Consider the following 19,599-nt stretch of genomic DNA (forward strand, 5'->3'; position numbering starts at 1 on the left):
TCATGTAGCCTAGGGTTACTCTATAAGCAATATATTGGTTCTCATGACTTTCTATAGATGTCCTGACCCTAGAATATGTATTCACCCTCTTGAGATAGGTGGAATAAGATCCTGCTGGTGAGAGTGAAGGAAAAAAATTCTGCTCTGGCATAGAGATGTACAGTGGTTTGTTGATACTGGATTTTAGCGTTTACTCTTTCACCCCTTAGTGACAGAGCCAAATTTTAAAAATCTGACCAGTGTCACTTTATGTGGTAATAACTCTGGAACGCTTTGATAAATTCCAGTAGTTTTGAGATAGTTTTTTTGTGACATATTATACTTTATGATAATAATACATTTAGGTTGATATGTTTTGTGTTTACTTATAAAAAAAATCAGAAATTTGACAAAAATATAAAAAAAATTAGCAATTTTCAAACTTTGAACGATTATCCCTTTAATTCAGATAGTCATACCATAGCAAAACACTAATAAATAATATTTCCACATGCCTCTTTTACATCAGCACCATTTTTAAAATGTTATTTTATCTTGTTAGCATTTTAGGAGGTTTAAAAATGTAGCAGTACTTTTTCATTTTTTCATGGAAATTTACAAAATTATTTTTAGGGATCTATCCAGGTTTGAAGTGGCTTTAGGGGTCCTATATATTGGAAACCCCCCAAAAGTGATACAAAAAACAACTGACATACTGAAAACTGTTGTCAGGTAGGTTATTAACCCTTCAGGTGCTTTTCAGGAATGAATACAAAGTGGCATGATAGGAATGAAAAAGTTGATTTTTACCACCTAAATGTCACTGACTTTTGAACAGGTCAGTGTAGCCAGCAGAATCTAAGGGTACCGTTACACCTAGCGATGCACCAGAGATCCCGACCAGCGATATGACACGGTCAGGATCGCTGGTGCATCGCTGGGTGGTCGCTAGTGAGCTGCCACACAGGCAGATCTCACCAGCGACATCGCTGGGGACGGGGATCGCTACTTACCTGCCAGACGTGGCGATCCTGCGTCCTCCCGCCTGCGTCCACGCGTCGCTCGTCGTCACAGCAGGAAGCGCCGCAGGAAGCTGACAACGAGAAATGATCCAGGAGCTTCTCGCGCGATCAGCGATAACCAGCGGGGGAGCCGGTCAGAGGTAAGTATCACATGCAGCGATATCGCTAGCAATATCGCTGCAACGTCACAAAATCGGTGACTTTACAGCGATATTGCTAGCGATATCCCAGTGTGTAACGGGGGCTTTAGGCCACTATTTGCTCATGAATTGCCATGGCAAACATCAGGACCACAGAATCATAATGTCAGGGTGCCGATGGGGATTTAGAGGAAGCCCCCATGCTCTTTTAAACATTTATATGATATAGTCACTGTTGACAGCAGCATCTAAGTGGTTAAACAGATATGGATGGTGCCAACACTGATCGTGGCTGACGCAGCAAGTTGTCAGCTATAGTGTACAGCCGACATATGCTGGATTCTCTTATATCTCAGGTCAGTTAAAAGACGTATTGATGGTCATTAAGGGGTTAAGTGGCTTAAGTAATTAAACATCTTTTTTGGAATGACTTGCAACCCATAATCGTGTTCTTGAAACTAAACCTTAAGAATCTTCCTCATAAGCTAACACTGAAACTGGTTTTATGAGCTCAGGGTTCTAGTAAACTTTTGTTTTATACTCCTCTCCAATGATTTGAAGTAAAGGGCATGTCACACTAAGAGATATCGCTAGCAATATCGCTATAACTAGCGACGTTATAGCGATATTGCTAGCGATATCTCTGTGTGTGATACTTACCTACGACCGGCTCCCCCGCTGGTTATCGCTGATCGCGCGAGAACGTTCAGGACCGTTTCTCGTCGTCAGCTTCCTGCGGCGCTTCCTGCTGTGAAGACGAGCGTGGAGCCGGGCGGGAGGACGCAGGATCGCCTGGTGTGACAGGTAAGTAGCGACCCCCGTCCCCAGCGATGTCGCTGGTGAGATCTGCCTGTGTGGCAGCTCACTAGCGACCACTTAGCGATGCACCAGCGATACTGACCGCGTCATATCGCTGGTCGGGATCGCTGGTACATCGCTAAGTGTGACAGTACCTTAAGGGTTGTCAAACTGCACTTAAGGGAATGTTTTACAATGTGGTCCAATAGAAGTTGTGTAAAATCTGGTGTCTCAGAAGGAACATCTCAAGACTCCCCTACAATGTGGCCACCAGAACAAACAAAGGTTTCTAAATCTGCAACATTAAAGGTCCCCATGTCGTATCTGTTTAATTTTCCCAGTCTTCTCATGTCTATAAATGTATACCAAGTATTTCCTTATGCTTATAAAAAATGTAAGAATTTGCCTGTCTATAAAAATCTGCAAAGTGCTTAAAAAGGTTTACAGAGTAGCCATGTGTGTCTGTTAATTACAGATCTAAACTGACCACATAGGGCCTGATCGCGGAGCTGCAGCCACTCATTGGCTGTGCAGCTCCATGCTTTGATTGGCTGCCAGGCTGCAATTGGCCTGACGCGATAGCTGTTCTATGCACACAGGACCTGTGATGAGGTCACAAGGGGGAGGAGTCAGGAGTCACATGATCAGGAGCCTCCGTGTATGCAGGACTCTGCTGTGCTGATTGCTATAGTGCTGGATGAGGGAAGTTTATGTGTGGGGTCAGGAGGGGTTTGCAGGGTGGATGCAGCAGAGCCGTGTGTGTACAAGGTTTACAGAGCGGAGCCATGTGTGTACGAGGTGTGTGGAGCAGAGCCGCGGGTGTACGAGGTGGACGGAGCGGAGCAGCGCGTGTACAAGGTGTACGGAGCATAGCTGCGCGTGTACGAGGTGTATGGAGCTGAACCGCGCGTGTACGAGGTGTACAGAGCAGAACCACACGTGTACGAAGTGTATGGAGCGGAGCCGTGTGTGTACGGAGCGGAGCCGTGTGTGTATGAGGTGTACGGAGCAGAGCCGTGTGTGTACGAGGTGTATGGCAAGGAGCCATGCGTGTGCGAGGTGTACGGAGCGGAGCCGCATGTGTACAAAGTGTACGGAGCGGAGATGTGCTTGTATTTTGGCATGTGGGGGGTCCCATTTGAAAGTTCGCACCGGGGCCCATAACTTTGTAGTTATGCCACTGCACATTGCAGTTATTCTCCAAGTTCTCCATGGGTTTCCTCAAGATATCCCAGACCAACCATCTAATGTCTGGACTGGTTCCACAAAATTGGAAAAAAAATGAAAGATTTTCCATCATTCTTTTATGGACCAATACAAGCAAAGACAAGCAGAATTCAATATGGGGCTGTCTACACAAAGAATAACATATAAGAGTGCTAGTGTAAATGGAATTACTAATAAAGGAACTATTGGGGAGCAAACAGCGCAGATATCTGATGGGGCCCAACAGCCCCTGGCCACGTGAAATAATAAATTTGCTATAAATTATATGATTGTTGAGGGATAGGGGCCAATAGATAATTTAGTATCTGGTGACTGGAGAGGCCTTGTTTTCTCCTACAAACTACATCTGACACATAATGAAGTCATTCTAGAAAACATAGAAATCCAAAAACTGTGAAGAAGAATGTAAGTATTATGGGACATGTGTCAAAAATGAATAAATAACCACCTGCTCCTCACATTCTTTGGTTCTTTCTTGTGTCTAGTTGTTGTTGATCCTCCTTCCACCAGAGAGACTTGTAACCCTCTTGTTGTGATTTCTAATGTGGGGTTCTCTCTAAATAAGGGGCCTTGTGCAGGCTTATGATGGTATCATCTATTGAAATGAAATATGGGGCTACCAGAATTGGGACCACAATCTTTATTGGCTCTTTTAGATTCTTCTGTGATATATGGTCATATTTCTTGTGTTCTTTTGCTTTTTCTGCTGTAATTTTAGACCTCTATACTTAAAATACTTAATGGAGTTGTTATTACAGAATTTACGATGGCTACTGACGTGACCATGTTTGTTTATATCTAGTACATCCTTGGTGCCTGCAAACATCTTTGGGACTAGGTTTGTTCCATATTGTGATTGTGTTCATTATATATCATCATTCATCATATTTATTTTGGGTATTGGGTTTCTATTGGTAACAACCACTCTTAGTGACATTACAGGACTCGTAGGCCAATAGTGCGTAATTTGATGTTTTTCTGTAATGATTTCTAGTACAGTGTGAAAGGGGTTTTTTTTCCCATAACTGGAGCTCTTTTCCCTCCACACCCCATTTCCTTCCCCCTGAATGTGCAATTGGATGACGGGCTCTGTTCAATGAAGCAGCATCCCAGCATCACACACAATAAATACCCAGAATCTCAGCTTTCCAGGAGGTTTCAGAAGGCTATGGTGTGCCCATAAGAGATTCACCAACTCTTCCAGGAGACTGTGAAGTATCTCCTCCTGGGAGAGACAGCAAATATAGCTTACCTGGAAGCCATTCACGTGAATGTCTGAGCTGGACACCAACTTAAAGATGTTGCCTTGTCAACTTGTTAGGTTATAGGTTGAACTCTATGAACTTGTGTCTTCTTTCAACCTTAAAACTATGAAACCTTTCTTAATCTTTTTTAAACTATTTCAAACATTTGTTTTCCTTTACTAGTAATAAAACCAAACCAGAGCCATGAATTAAGATCAGACCCCAAAATTTTTAAGACCCCTAAACTTATTCACACCCTTAAAGGGAACTTGTCACCTCATTTTTCGCATATAAGCTGCAGCCACCGCCATTAGGGGCTTATCTACAGCATTCAGTAACCTGAAAGATAAGAATAACAAGTTAGATTATACTCACCTGGGGGGCGGTGCGGTCCGATGGGTGTTGCAGGTCCGGGTCCCATCTTCATGCGATGACGTCCTCTTCCTTGCTACTGTCGCGGCTGCTGCGCAGGCGCACTGATTTGCCCTTATTGAGAGCAGAGTAAAGTACTGCAGTGCGCAGGCTCCCGGCCTCTCTAACCTTTCCCGGCGCCTGCGCACTGCAGTACTTTGCTCTGCCCTAAACAGGGCAGAGAATTACGCCTGCGCAGGAACCGCGACAGAAGCAAGGAAGAGGATGTCATCGCATGAAGATGGGAGGTGCCGGACCTGTGACACCCATCGGACCCGGACCGCACCAGACTGCCCCTGGGTGAGTATAATCTAACTTGTTTTTCTTCTCTTTCAGGTTGCATTGGAGGCTTATCTACAACATTATAGAATGCTGTAGATAAGCCCCTAATGGTGGTGGCCACAGCTTATATGCGAAAAATGAGGTGACAGATTCCCTTTAAACTTACTTAGAACCCTTACCAATCCTCAATTCCCAAACCTTCTGAAACATATATTTGTCACTCACATATCCTCTTCATATTTCAAGACTACCACACGTAACTTCTTATGCTGAAGTTATCCGTATCCTGTTCTCTCAAAGTGCATGAAGAATAGCTTTTTGTATTAAAGGATGATGCTGGTCAGAACCTACGTCACTTCTGAGTTTACATCTGACGTATAACCTTCTTTTATAAGTCACTAAGAAAAGTCAAAATTATAGAATGCAATCTGTTGGGGGCATGACTTGGTCAAACTTTATATTATGTAAGCATTACAGATTCTCCTACTCCTTCCTTCCAGGCTGCGCCGTTCTCCTCCCCACAAAATGACTGCTGATGGAGGAGCATAGATGCGACCTTCATCTTCTTCCAACTGAAAAACAGCTTTCTCATATACTGTGTTTCTCAACTGGAAGCGACTGATGGACATGTCTGGGCACATACAAGTCTCCAAATATCTGCTGGTGGAGGAGTACAGTCAAGGCCAAAAGTTTTGAGAATGACACAAATATTATATTTTCACATGATCTGCTGGCCTCTGGTTTTTATGTGTGTTTGTCAGATGTTTTTATCACATACAGAAATATAATTGCAATCATATTATGAGTAACAAAAGGTTATATTGACAGTTAGAATGAGTTAATGCAGCAAGTCAATATTTGCAGTGTTGACCCTTCTTCTTCAGGACCTCAGCAATTCTCCCTGGCATGCTCTCAATCAACTTCTGGATCAAATCCTGACTGATAGCAATCCATTCTTGCAAAATCAATGCTTTTATTTTGTCTGAATTTGAAGGTTTTTGTTTGTCCACCCGTCTCTTGATGATTGACCACAAGTTCTTAATGGGATTAAGATCTGGGGAGTTTCCAGGCCATGGTCCCAAAATCTCTATGTTTTGTTCCCTGAGCCATTTAGTTATCACCTTTGCTTTATGGCAAGGTGCTCCATCATGTTGAAAAAGGCATTGTTGATCGCCAAACTGCTCTTGGACGGTTGGGAGAAGTTGCTCTTGGAGGACATTCTGGTACTATTCTTTATTCATGGCTGTGTTTTTAGCCAAGACTGAGAGAGAGCCCATTCCCTTGGCTGAGAAGCAACCCAACACATGAATGGTTTCAGGATGCTTGACAGTTGGCATGAGACAAGACTGGTGGTAGCGCTCACCTGGTCTTCTCCGAATAAGCCGTTTTCCAGATGTCCCAAACAATCGAAAAGGGGATTCATCAGAGAATATGACTTTACCCCAGTCCTCAGCAGTCCACTCCCTGTACCACTTGCAGAATATCAGTCTGTCCATGATGTTTTTCCTGGAGAGAAGTGGCTTCTTTGCTGCCCTCCTTGAGACCAGGCCTTGCTCCAAGAGTCTCCGCCTCACAGCGTGTGCAGATGCACTCACACCTGCCTGCTGCCATTCCTGAGCAAGCTCTGCACTGCTGGTAGCCCGATCCCGCAGCTGAAACACTTTTAAGAGACGGTCCTGGCGCTTGCTGGTCTTTCTTGGGCGCCCTGGAGCCTTTTTGGCAACAAGGGAACCACTCTCCTTGAAGTTCTTGATGATGCGATAGATTGTTGACTGAGGTGCAATCTTTCTAGCTGCGATACTCTTCCCTGTTAGGCCATTTTTGTGCAGTGCAATGATGACTGCACATGTTTCTTTAGAGATAACCATGGTTAACAGAAGAGAAACAATGATGCCAAGCACCAGCCTCCTTTTAAAGTGTCCAGTGGTGTCATTCTTACTTAATCATGACAGATTGATCTCCAGCCCTGTCCTCATCAACACCCACACCTGTGTTAATGGAGCAATCACTGAAACGATGTTAGCTGGTCCTTTTAAGGCAGGGCTGCAATGATGTTGAAATGTGTTTTGGGGGATAAAGTTCATTTTCTAGGCAAATATTGACTTTGCAAGTAATTGCTGTTAAGCTGATCACTCTTTATAACATTCTGGAGTATATGCAAATTGCCATTAGAAAAAATGAAGCAATGAAGCAGTAGACTTTGTAAAAATTAATATTTGTGTCATTCTCAAAACTTTTGGCCATGACTGTAAGTGCAGAAAGAGAACTTGTAATACTTATCACATCATAAGTGTCATAAAATCATCTACTCAATCCCACTTGTTGAAATGAAGATCAAATCAATAACCCCTTTATATGAAAAACCTGAAACATCCAAAATGTTGCCTTAAATTAGTAACCCATGGACCCTGCATGTGCATAAATCCGCAATGATATATTGCTATGGATCCAGAACTAAGTAACGCACTGCATGATTTATCATATGTGAGAAATGCATCATCTGTGGCCTCCTGGGATAGGATGATTCTATATATCATACAATGTAGAGAGGTTTGGCGTCAGTGGATAGATTCAGGTCACAGTGAGGGAAGTATATGAAATCTAGTCAATAGTATATAATCAGTATACAGATCCATCCCAAATGTGAGCCTTTATCTGGTCAGATTAGGTACGGTAATAATTATTATACAGAAATAGAAATTCACTCCGGGAATGCAGCAGACACTTGGTTGAGATGATGGCATGTACTGCTCCTGTCAGTGTTTATAGGGAAGGTAAAAATGCAAATGCAGCTTATAAATAGATATACTGTATGTAATAGGCACCTGCAGAGGATTCATGAAGAACCCAGGGGAGATGCCTGATTCCAGGATAATTACACAGCTGTAGATGCAACCTCACCCTCGTAGGTGGATCATAGAGCGTCACTGAAATATTTTGTTTCGTAACAATCTCAAAACAGGAAAAAAAACATTGACTTAAAAATACATGTCCAAATATGCTGAATCCTTCAAAGTGGATACCAGTGAGTTGCTATGATCAGTGTCAGACTAAAGAACATTGGGCCCACCAGAGGATTTGATTCTGAAGGCCCACCTTTCTCCCCACTCAAGAGCCCAATTGCAGCAGTAAGGTTTGCACTATGTAATCTCCTGAAGGAGAAGTGAGGGCCCACCGGAGGATTCTCCAGTTCTCTGGTGGGCCAGTCCAACCCTGGCTATGATGGAGGTATAGATGGAGTATGAGCCAAGTATAGACACGTGGTCAAAATTGTTGGTACCCCTCGTTAAATGACAGAAAAACCAACAATGGTCACAGAAATAACTTGAATCTGACAAAAGTAATAATAACTAAAAAAGCTATGAAAATGAACAAATGAAAGTCAGACATTGCTTTTCAACCATGCTTCCACAGAATTTTTTACAAAATAAAACTCATGAAATAGGCCCGGACAGAAATTGCTAACCCATAATTTATTAAGTCATTCTGAACTTCTTTGCTCTCCCAACCTGGGCTCAAAATTGAGAAGTAGTACCAAACAAGGGTGATGAGAACAGGCTGAAAGATCATGTGGCCTTTCTGTACAAATAATGAGCGGCACATTGAAGAAACAAGCCCAGTGTTCCCCTGACCAAGCCTAGAAACAATGTAGTGGTACCAAACAACGTAGTAGAGGACTGACCCAAAGTTCATGAGGTCTTTCTCTACAAATAATGAGAATAAAAATGATCCATATCCTCCTAGAACTAAAAAAAATATGGTGGTGGAAACAGGAATTGCACAAGGAGCTCTATTTTGATATTTGCTAACATCGGTCAGATATTGGGACAAACGTTATTGTTATTACTTGCCCATGTAAAAATTGGAGGATGGCTTGGTACCTTTTGGTCAAGAACTCTGTTTCTCCATCAAAAAAGTGTTATAGCCAGAACTTTTCCCCTATTTTTTATCCTCAGGCATCAATATATATCAGTATAAACCCAAGGTAGGAAACCAGTGATGCCTAGCATGTTCTGAGTAGATCTGAGTAGTACCTTACTTCAACAATGAGGACACTTCAATCTACGAGTTTGAACCTGAAGATCTTCACAGTCAAGTGGATCCCAAAGACCCAAAATACTGAAGTAGTAATTATTATTACCACAGTCCACCAAGGTGGTCTGTTCTTGTCTCCATTACTGTTACTAATTGGAACATTATTATCTCATCGGCTCCTGGGAATTTGTCCTTGTGTAATGCAAAAATGCTGACAATATCCCGCGTTTTTACTTGTCATAGGAGAAAATATTTCAAGACATATTAAAGAAGTTGTCCAGAGGGTTAAAAATATTTGTAAAAGGGCTCAGACTGCTATAAAAAAAAAATAATACTTACTTTAGCCCTTATTGATCTTCCGCAGCTACGTTCCTGTGTTTACCAGGTCTGTGCTGGTCCGTGTATTTCGACATGCCAGAAATGCTCACCAAGGCAATCTATCACGATCCATTTTTGGATTCGTGGCAGCTCTGGTTCCACTATGATTTAAATGAAGCATTTTTTCCTTTCAGGACCAGCGGGGGTTAATATCAGTTTCCCTCGCTGGCAATCTGTTGTTGGTGATAATATCACAATACGTATTGCAACCCATCGGGGGGGCTCGGTCAGCGGTGGGGGGAAGGACTCACTTAGGGCATTAGGGGAGTGCAGGGCCAGACACAAGTTTGACCAGGAGGTGACCATTCCTCATTTCCCTATCGGTAGGGCCTTCCTCACCCCTTTACCTTCCCTTTGTGTGTTGTGCCGTCTGCCGACTGACCCCCCCGTTTGGTTGCAATACGTATCATGACACAATCACTGGCCACAGCGATAACCCACCACAGCCAGAGACCATTTCTAGTTTATGCGGTAGAGACTAGAGGAAACTGAAGTGTGTTACTTTTTTCTTTTTTTTGTATATAAGTCCTTACCCTTTTACAAACAGTCTTATCCTTTACATGTTTTTGAAGTATGAATGTTGCCATTCATAAATTGCTGTAAATTGACCATATTTCTTGTCTTTTTCTTGGTAGATGTCTGTGACACACAGCCCTTTTTCAAGTATTAGTGCCAATTTTACCAGTGGCGATGTGGACAAAAAAAACCCATATGTGGCAAAATGGAACATTACTCTTCTCACCATTGTTTTTGGTCTTGCCACCTTTGGAAACTGTTTGGTCCTGTTCACTCTTTTGAGAAGACGGAAGCACAATGCTCTTATGCACACCTTCATGATTCACTTATGCTTGGCGGACTTAGTGGTGGCTTTTTTCCAAGTTTTACCTCAACTCATTTGGGACATCACTGACCGTTTTCAAGGTCCAGATTTCCTTTGCAGGTCTGTCAGGTACTTCCAGGTTGTTGGAATGTTTGCATCTTCATATATGATCGTGGCCATGACTTTCGATAGGCATCAAGCAATTTGCCGGCCCATGATGACTTTTAAAAAGGGATCTGCCCGGTGGAACATCCCTGTCTGCTTGGCGTGGGTGGCATCTGGCATCCTCAGTCTTCCACAGATTTTTATATTCTCAAGAACAGAGGTCCATCCAGGTGTGCATGACTGTTGGGCAAATTTTGTGCAGCCATGGGGCCTTAAAGCTTATGTGACTTGGATAACCATGGCGGTCCTCATCCTTCCCGCATTTTTTATTACAACGTGCCAAGTGATGATCTTCAGAGAGATCCACAATAGTTTATATTTAGGTACAGAAAGATCACCTGGGTCAAGAAGAAAAGAAAAACTAGTGAATGGAACAAATGGAGTGTCACCAGTTTCAGACACAGGGGTGACCAAAGCCATGTCCAAGACTGTGCGGATGACTCTTGCTATCGTGCTGATCTATGTGGTTTGTTGGACACCGTTTTTTATCGCACAGTTGTGGAATGTCTGGAATGAAAAGTCAGGAACGAGTCGTAAGTTGCTTTTTAGACTATTTTGGCTACAATATATGATCCACTGCCATAAAGCTGTATGTAATGATGGGTTCAAAGAGCAGTATCATAAAACAGTTATTAGGACTTAATATGCAAGCCAATATATGTTAATTTACTAAAGAAGTGTTCACACTTAGTTTTTTTGAGTTTTTGAAGCGAAAACTCCAAATTTTTAAGTAGTTTTGCGTTTTTGAGGAAAATTTTGGAGGGTTTCTGCTCTAAAAACGTAGTAAAAAAAGTTAACATGGACTGACCAGCGGTAAAATACGACCCCCAAATCAATCTATACTATACAGTATGATACCCCCTCAGTGCCTCATACACATTATGATGGTCCCACAAAGCCACCACTCACAGTAACATACTCCCACACACCGTAACATGTCCCCACACACAGTAACATGCCCCCACTCACAGTAACATGCCCCCACTCGCAGTAACATGCCCCCACACACAGTAACATGCCCCCCACACACAGTAACATGCCCCCACACACCGTAACATGCCCCCACACACCGTAACATGCCCCCACACACAGTAACATGCCTCCACACACAGTAACATGCCCCCACTCACAGTAACATGCCTCCACACACAGTAACATGTCCCCACACGTTGTATAATGCTCCAACCCTTGTAGTTGGGCTAGTAAACAAGTACGATATATCACCTATATCTTCTCTGAGATAACAATTTAAAGGTGACAAGCACTTTCAACTATAAATTTCCATCCTGCAATGAAAGTGTGCCCTTTATAAATCTCAGTTTTTCGTAACTATTCTCATAGAGAGAAAAATAATTCCACACCCACAAATGTTTTTACTGTGGTGTGAACTTTAAAATCCCCAATAAACAAACACGGCCTTCTCCAAACACTCTGCAGGTGCTTCTGTTGGATTTGGCTTTTGGTGTGAATAGACCAGAGGTATAAATCTCCTTCTATAAGACTCCGACCCTGGAATGATAAGCACCACTGTCTGCATTGAATTGCTCCTGAAAGGGACTACATTGCGGAGTTCCAGATTCTCTGAGGTCTTTGTGCTCCTCAGAAACACTGGCTCTGGGATGCATGCTCATGGGGCTGATTATATCTATTATTGTGTGGGATTGTGGGAAGGTTTTTCCTGGCAGGGCGTCACCAGAGGATGCCGTCCAGTTTATGAGATGTGACAAGACAGAAAGCAGGAATGTGATAAGACATTCTAGGACAGGGCATCCTTCCAGCAAGGAGACTGACCGGGGGGTTAAGACCCACTTTGATAAACATATTTGGTATAATCTACAATATACTATTAATATGGAAATAAATTCCTGGAAACTTTAGAACCGAGTTCTCAGAGTCTGATAATTAATGTATGAAGGACATGTTCCCTTCAATCTTTTAGGAGCTTCTGTCATGATTACCAGTCCTAGTCTGAAAATTTAGACTTCTGGATTTTTAATCTAGATGTATGAGAAATAGCACTATTACTGGCCATTAGATGACTTCTAACCTGTGTTTTTCACCATTTTCCTATCTCTAATTTTGAATCAACTCTGAGCTAGTGGGTGGAGGAGACCTGTTGCTATAATGTCTACCATACACTGGATTATGCAGGATTCACAGCTACACTGCTCAGTCCTGCTGTACAGTGTCATCCTTGCTGGTGATGATTTTGTATATTTCTTACATAGAAACAAGAAAGTAGGAATCCCATATGTCTGTGTGTAGATTCCTGCTTTCTTGTCTCTATGTAGCACATGTACCAAATCAGCAGCACAAGGATGTGTAGCTGTGTATCCAGCACTGCGATGAGATAAAAACTCAATGGATAACTGCAGCACTATCTGTCTGTGTCTCCCTCTGCTTGTTCACTCACTTTATTCCTATTCCCTTCCCTATGCATAGACTTCAATATTCAGTTGTAATTTGGCCCCTCAGTCAGCTGGCACTGTTTTTTAACCAATAAAGATACCCATAAATTTTCTTTTAATTTATAAGTTATAAAGTTATTTTGTTTTTGTCTTCCCATTCCTTAGATTTTGCCATACAAATCCTGATGATACTAGCAAGTCTCAACAGCTGCACAAACCCTTGGATCTACACCATCTTCAGTAGCAGTGTCTCGAAGGATGTACAAGCCATCTTGTGTTGTGGCTGCAAGAAGAGGCAACGGAAGAACTCTCTGCCTGAAGACTCCTGTTTTACTGGCTCCACCACCATACCTAAGGAGTCTCTGTACTAAATAGAGCTTGGCCATGGTGTGTACCAAACATGAACAGTCATAGGCTGATAGGACAGACATGGATTTTGTGCCAACAAGAAAGAATGATAGCGGCATTACGTCTACACAAGAGTTTAGTCTTGTTGAAGGCATCATCAGAACTTCATTTTTCTGTGAAACAATCTTAAGCACTGCACCTTATATGCCGGCATCTAATCAGAACCGTTGTTTATGAACATGGGTTAGGTTCCTAACATACTCAATCTACAACAAAATCTATATATTGTTAGTACATGCACATCATGTGTTAAAAAAATATATATTGTACAGAGCTATCTGTCGTAAATATGATAATGGCCCCGATATCGCACCCTTCTGTCCAAGGGAATGGAACTTTTTTTTAAGAACAATAAAGACATTTTTGGGGACTTTTTGGGTCTCTAGAAGGGTCCTACCAAAATCACTATGAACTTCTTCCGTCAACAAAAGAAAAGAAAACACACAAACTTTTGTTATAATTCTGCACTGAAAAGAGATGACAATATTGTTGGTGTCTGTGTATTTAGAGCTGGATTACAGCTCTCTGTGATGCTGTGAACATTAAGTGGATTTGGTGAGAGATTTTCATATTTTTATCACGAATGGTCTACACAATTAAATCTGCTAAGTATGTGCAGTGTACAGTCAGTGGTTAACATGTACAGAATAAATTAATTTAAAGGTCTTTAATCACTGTTGGTTGCCAGAAAGACCTGTACCAAAAGCTGAAAATCTTTGAATGTCAAGGGTTCTACACTTTTTTTTAAGCCTTCTTTAAAAAATAAAATTATCACAATGCCTCTTGAAACTGGACTTCCCAATAGTCAGCAGTAATCGATGGAGGATACCAGCAGCACCCTTGTACGGGAAATAACTAATAAGGCATTACATAGTCTCCGATTGATTAAATAAATATGCAATATCTTCTTCGCAGACGCTCTAAACCTTACACAAACAAATTCTTACTTAGTAGTCTAGAAATGAAGACATCACAGATGTTCCTCTGGTCTGGTTCATTGAGATCATGGGCTCATTAATGCGGTGGTGATTTGGTTCTACTAGACTTCTGTGTGAATAGATATTGAAGGATCTAGTAGAGGAAGTCTTACAGGATGGTTTATGACTGCAATCTATGCATTTTATCTTGGATCGATATCTTGAAATGAATAATGTAAGGTGACCAGCCTGGTTACTGGTCATCTCGCACCACTCATCTCTGGATATCTGGAAAGAAGAAGACAGTTAAGGAAAGTCACATATTGACATTAAAGGGAATCTGTTAGTGGGATCAACCCTCCTAAGTTGTTTAAATGGGCATGTAGGTCATAGAAAGTTTAATAAAATGATACCTTGATATCTGCGATCCGATGGCTGATTCCAGAGAAATCCATGTTTCTCTTAATATGTAAATGAGTTGTTTAGATCCGTGGGCTGGACATAGATCTCCCTGACAATCTGCTTCTAAATGAAAGGTGGCGTTACCAGTGTGAGACATGTGAAACACAGCTCTGCAGTGAGATCAGATCTAACACAGTATAGTAAATGTGAATTGGTCTTATTACAAACACATTTGGAGCTGCAGTTGTCCTTTAATAGTGTGGTCAGCTTCCATCTCACAGGCACACAGCGTGTGGAGAAGAGCAGTTCAGAAGAGCTAAAAGCTCAGTGAGATGACAACTGTAAATGTGTTTGTATTGAGACAAGGTTCGACTCTGCTGTACTGTGTTGGTTATAATCAGGCATAGCTCTGGAGCAGAGCTGACAGCACTAAGAGAGGACAACTGCTGCTGCAAATGTGTTTATAATTATCCAAAATTCAGTTCTGCTCTACTGTGTTAGTTGTAATCACACACAGGTCAGGAGAGCAGACTGTCAGCCATTACATGTCAAACTGGTTATACCTCCTTTAATTTAAAATAAGCTCTGGAGAAAGATGCTTAGAGATCTATATCCACCACATAGATTTTAACAGCTCATTTACATATCAAGGCAAAAGTGAATTTCTCTGGAATAAAATATTGTGTAACGATATCAAGGTATCACTTTTTTCAACTTTATATGCCCATGTAGATGGCTTAGGAGGGTTGATCCTACTGATAGATAAGGGGGTCATGGACTGGAGAAAAAAAAATGGAAGAACTTACAAAACCTTGGTATTGCAAAAATATAGGGAAGCAGGGATTATAAATACTTATTATATGGCACTATAGGTTTATGCCATCATACCTAGACAACAAAATGAGCATACCTAGGCTTAGTATTCCAGAGTCTGTCAGGTCCCATTACTTAGGAATCATTGTATTATCATTATATTGTTGCTGTTACTCTGCTATGCAATAAGGTTTGCCCCTTTTAGAAGTTTGTCCTACCTTTCTACCTTTAGCCCAGCTCTGAAGTTAGCTCTGATGTAAGTAACCTCTCCCTTCTTCCTGAGATGATGTATGTCAGCCATGTTGCTAGTTAATATGTACACAGCTCTGGTTCACAATTGTCTTTTTACCTACCTCATTTGAGCATAATAACAAGAATTCAGTTTGAATATAAGGCTTCTTCTGGAATCTTCATTTGTGCCTCTGAAGTTAAGTCAAGCTATTTGATTAAATCACTTTGTGTGAGTACTGGTCAATACAGACGTGTATAGAAACAGTGATTCTAGAGCCCCACACTCTAGCCTAGTTATGGAGTCAGAGTAGTAAAAAGACAATTCTGCCAGATACATCTTTAAAGCCAGATTACAACTTCTATAGAGATACAAAAATACTGTAGACATAAGAACGTCTGGTCACAGCACATAAGAAATTATCAATGTGCGTAAAGCACAATTTGAGCTCAGTCTCCCTCAGCATAGATCCTGCTACAATATAGCAGCCCACTTCATTATACAGATCCATTCTACCTGTGAACTGCCATGTCTGAGAGGAAGACTGATAGGCTTTTGCAAGAGCCATAGTCAGATGAAGAAAGTAAAGATCTTAATCTTAATCCACAGTCCAGTGAGAAAGCTAAACGCTCTACCAAGCTCACACGGAAGCTTAGAAAAAACCTTGAGACTGTGTGCCTACGTTGCAGAAATGCTGCGGAATTGTCCGCAGCATTTCCGCAACTCCCTGCCGCGGGTAAAACGCATGCGGAATTCACATTCGTTTTGCCGCAAAACACAAGCGTTATGCAAGCGTTTTTAGCTTGCGGAATTCAAGCGATTTGAAGCATCGCTTGGAAAAGTGATTGACAGGTTGTTCACACTTGTAAAGCATAGTGCTTGACAAGTGTGATCAACTTTTTACTATTGATGCTGCCTAGTAAAAGATAGAATGTTAAAAATAATTTAAAAAAAAAAATTTGGATATACTCACCTTCTGTCGGTCCCTGATCTCCTCAGCGGCGATCCCGGCAAGTTCCATTCCCATGCAACCACGATGTCACAAAGGTCATTTTGGCGCGTAGCACACCTGGGAACAAAGCCGCCGTGTGCACCGCTGAGGACCCGGAGAACTCCGGGGGCCGACAGAGGGTGAGTATATCCCTATTTTTTATTTAAATTCTATTTTTAACAGGAATACGGTACCCAGGGCATGGACAGTCTCCTCTCCTCCATACCCTGGGTACCATCCGCACATGAAACGGTCACTTTACGCATGGTGGGCATGGCCGCATGCGTAAAGTGAGCGTTTCAATGCAATCCTATGGCGGCGGAATTGCCGCGATTCCATCAAATTAATGGACATGCTGTGTATTTTTCGCAATGCGATTCAGCAGCGGAAAGATCCGCAGCATGGGCACAGCAACTGTGGAATTCCATAGGATTGCATGGGATGCGTTTTATCTAGCATTTTATAAGCGCTTCCACGGCGGCCTTGCCACTGGAAACGCTTAAAAAACGCAACGTGGGCACACAGCCTGAAAGTGTGAAACATTAACTTTCTTGTAATGTATCAGATTTACTGAAAAAAATGCTGAGTCACATCACCACCATCTCTCAGCCTGCTGCTCACTGGCTACCAGTAGAGGGAGCTTTAGCACAACTGTCTGCAATATTTGAGGTTTATACAAGAAAAGGCCAGGAATATGTTAGAACTCTGAAGAATCCTAAGAAACAGGATTCTGTAGAAGAACTGCAAGGTTTCGACCAACTTAATTCTGAGAGAGACCGCATAGAACATGATATTAACTCTAAGAGGCAAGAATCGCACAAAAACAAAAAGGTGTCATCTCACATTTCTGGGTCCACCAAGCAATTAAAATGATCATTTAAGTTATGCTCTTTGAAATGTTGAAAACTCAGTGAGCAGCTTATAAGGGCACAAGTATAATCTGAGGCTAGTAAGATGCAAGTCGTCTTTATGCAATGGAAGGCAGAAGCAGTAATGGCGCACAAGAAGGAAGAAATGGACACACTGTAAGCAAGTACAGTAGCAGAAGCGGCACGCAGCCAGACAGACTGAAATGGACATACGGGAAGCAATTGCAGCAGGCGTAAAAATGAAGTGAGTGCAGCAGAAGCAGCGCAAAAAAGGGTGAGCATGCCACAGCCATGGCATGGTTAAAGGTCCTGGAGCAAGCTATCAATGGGAGTCAAAGAGACATCATCAGTTTAAGCTAAATGGATACAGAAGACCGTATTATGCACACAAGAGACTACATATTAAGCCAAAATAGTGAATCCATGATTGCAACAATTGTTCCTGACAGTGCAGATATTCCTCCAAATCACTATGATGCAGAACCTTCTACAGCATCTTTCATTCAAGGTTGGTGCAATATGCTGCCAAATCACTATCTTGAACCATCTACATGCACCAGAACATACCATGACCCTGTGCCTTAGCAAACTCCAAACATAGATGCCTACATGCAAGCCAATATGCTGGAAAGTCACCATACTTCCTGACAAACACATAGTTCTACATGTGGCAGAAACTATGTTCTTCAAACCAATTCCTGCGTTGATAGGTCAAGACGCTACTGACCAATCTAAATAACAGTACTAAGCCAGCAAGTGTCTTCTCAAAATTAGAGAAAACCAGCATGTCCAACTTTTCAAGGTACATGGTTCGCCATGAACTTACAAATTATGGCAAACCATGTTGTAAGTTCACAAGATTTGATGATCAACCTGAGAAATACAGGGGCTGGAAATGTGCCTTTAGAACCGTAATTAGTGACATTGGCATTAATACTGCTGAAGAGCTAGATTTGCTGATCAGATGGTTTGGGCCACAATCCAAAAAGTGGGTCAAGAGACTCAGATCTGTCCATGTTGAAATATGTTTGGCGCAACACCTCCATTCCTGTCTATGAGTGTTTAGTTGCTAGATTTGTATGCTATTTATAAAGTACAAAAAAAAAACTCCCAGAGGCTCACACAGGGAGAGCATGTGACTGTATTTCCTGTTTTCCTGTGTCTGTGTATGAGAGAAGAAGCAGCCTGCTGCAGATGCTGCACAGATAGAGACACACAAATGATTTATTCCTGATCTATTAAGCTGATCATTTATTGTTCGTGTTTGTTCCTGAATAAAGAAGCTCTGTTGTCACACGCTCTGAGAGTTGTTTGAGTTCATTCTCCCCTTCACCTTTGATGTCTGATGAACTCCCTCTGCTGGTGAAGAGAGGTAGTGAAATTGGGATGGGAAGAACCTGTCATCTGAACAGGCGGAGTGTGATTGGACATCTGGAATTTCTGAGTGGATATAAGGCAGCCGACGCCCTGCAGGGCTGCTGGTGATCCTTTCTGCTCTGAGCTCTTGCATCCAGCTTAGTTCCTGTCTACTAAAAGCTAAGTTTTTGCTCTGCTATTATTCCATGAGATTTTGTCTGGTTTCCAAGTGTTTTGTATTCAGCCAGTCCTGCTTGGGACTGGCTGAATTCCATTTTTGTCTCTGATCAGTTGATCTCTTTACTCTGTTTTCAGAATATACCTGAGTGCTGATATAGTGATTTTGAAGTCTAGCGACTTCAGGGCCTTTTTCCCTATCAGACGGTTGGGACATTTTTGGTAGGGTTTTTTGTGGATTGCAGCCAGCATCTTTTCTGTCCTGTCATATCTAGTTAGTTGGGACCCATTGTTTGCTCAGCCTGTCTTTCTGTCTGTGTTTGTGTTTTCATCTGTTTTTCACCGACAATACATGTTGGGGGCTGTCTATTGCTTTGGGGTCTGCTCTGGGGCAGTTTAGATTTCCCCTTTCCTTCTTTAGGCTTATGTAGTTCTGCTGCTGTCACGAGGGGTCTAGGGCACCGTAGGAACCCCCACGGCTACTGTTAGTTGTGGTGTATAGGATCAGGGGTCTGCAAACCGATAGCT

General features: G+C 42.1%; 1 protein-coding gene across 2 annotated transcripts in view; it reads left to right on the forward strand.

Moving 5' to 3' along the window:
- Nucleotides 1–18,837, forward strand: part of AVPR2 (arginine vasopressin receptor 2) — a 107,896-nt gene extending 89,059 nt beyond the window's left edge. For both annotated transcript variants that reach the window (XM_073590778.1, XM_073590777.1), the window contains exons 2-3: nucleotides 10,152–11,034; nucleotides 13,075–18,837. In XM_073590778.1, coding sequence (XP_073446879.1) covers nucleotides 10,152–11,034; nucleotides 13,075–13,280 — 1,089 coding nt within the window. In that variant the 3' untranslated portion in view covers nucleotides 13,281–18,837. The remainder of the gene's footprint in view (nucleotides 1–10,151; nucleotides 11,035–13,074) is intronic.
- The last annotated feature ends 762 nt before the right edge of the window (nucleotides 18,838–19,599 follow it).

Source organism: Dendrobates tinctorius, unplaced genomic scaffold (genome assembly GCF_039654945.1).
Source record: "Dendrobates tinctorius isolate UK_male_01 unplaced genomic scaffold, ASM3965494v1 ptg000120l, whole genome shotgun sequence".
Lineage (NCBI taxonomy): Eukaryota > Metazoa > Chordata > Amphibia > Anura > Dendrobatidae > Dendrobates > Dendrobates tinctorius.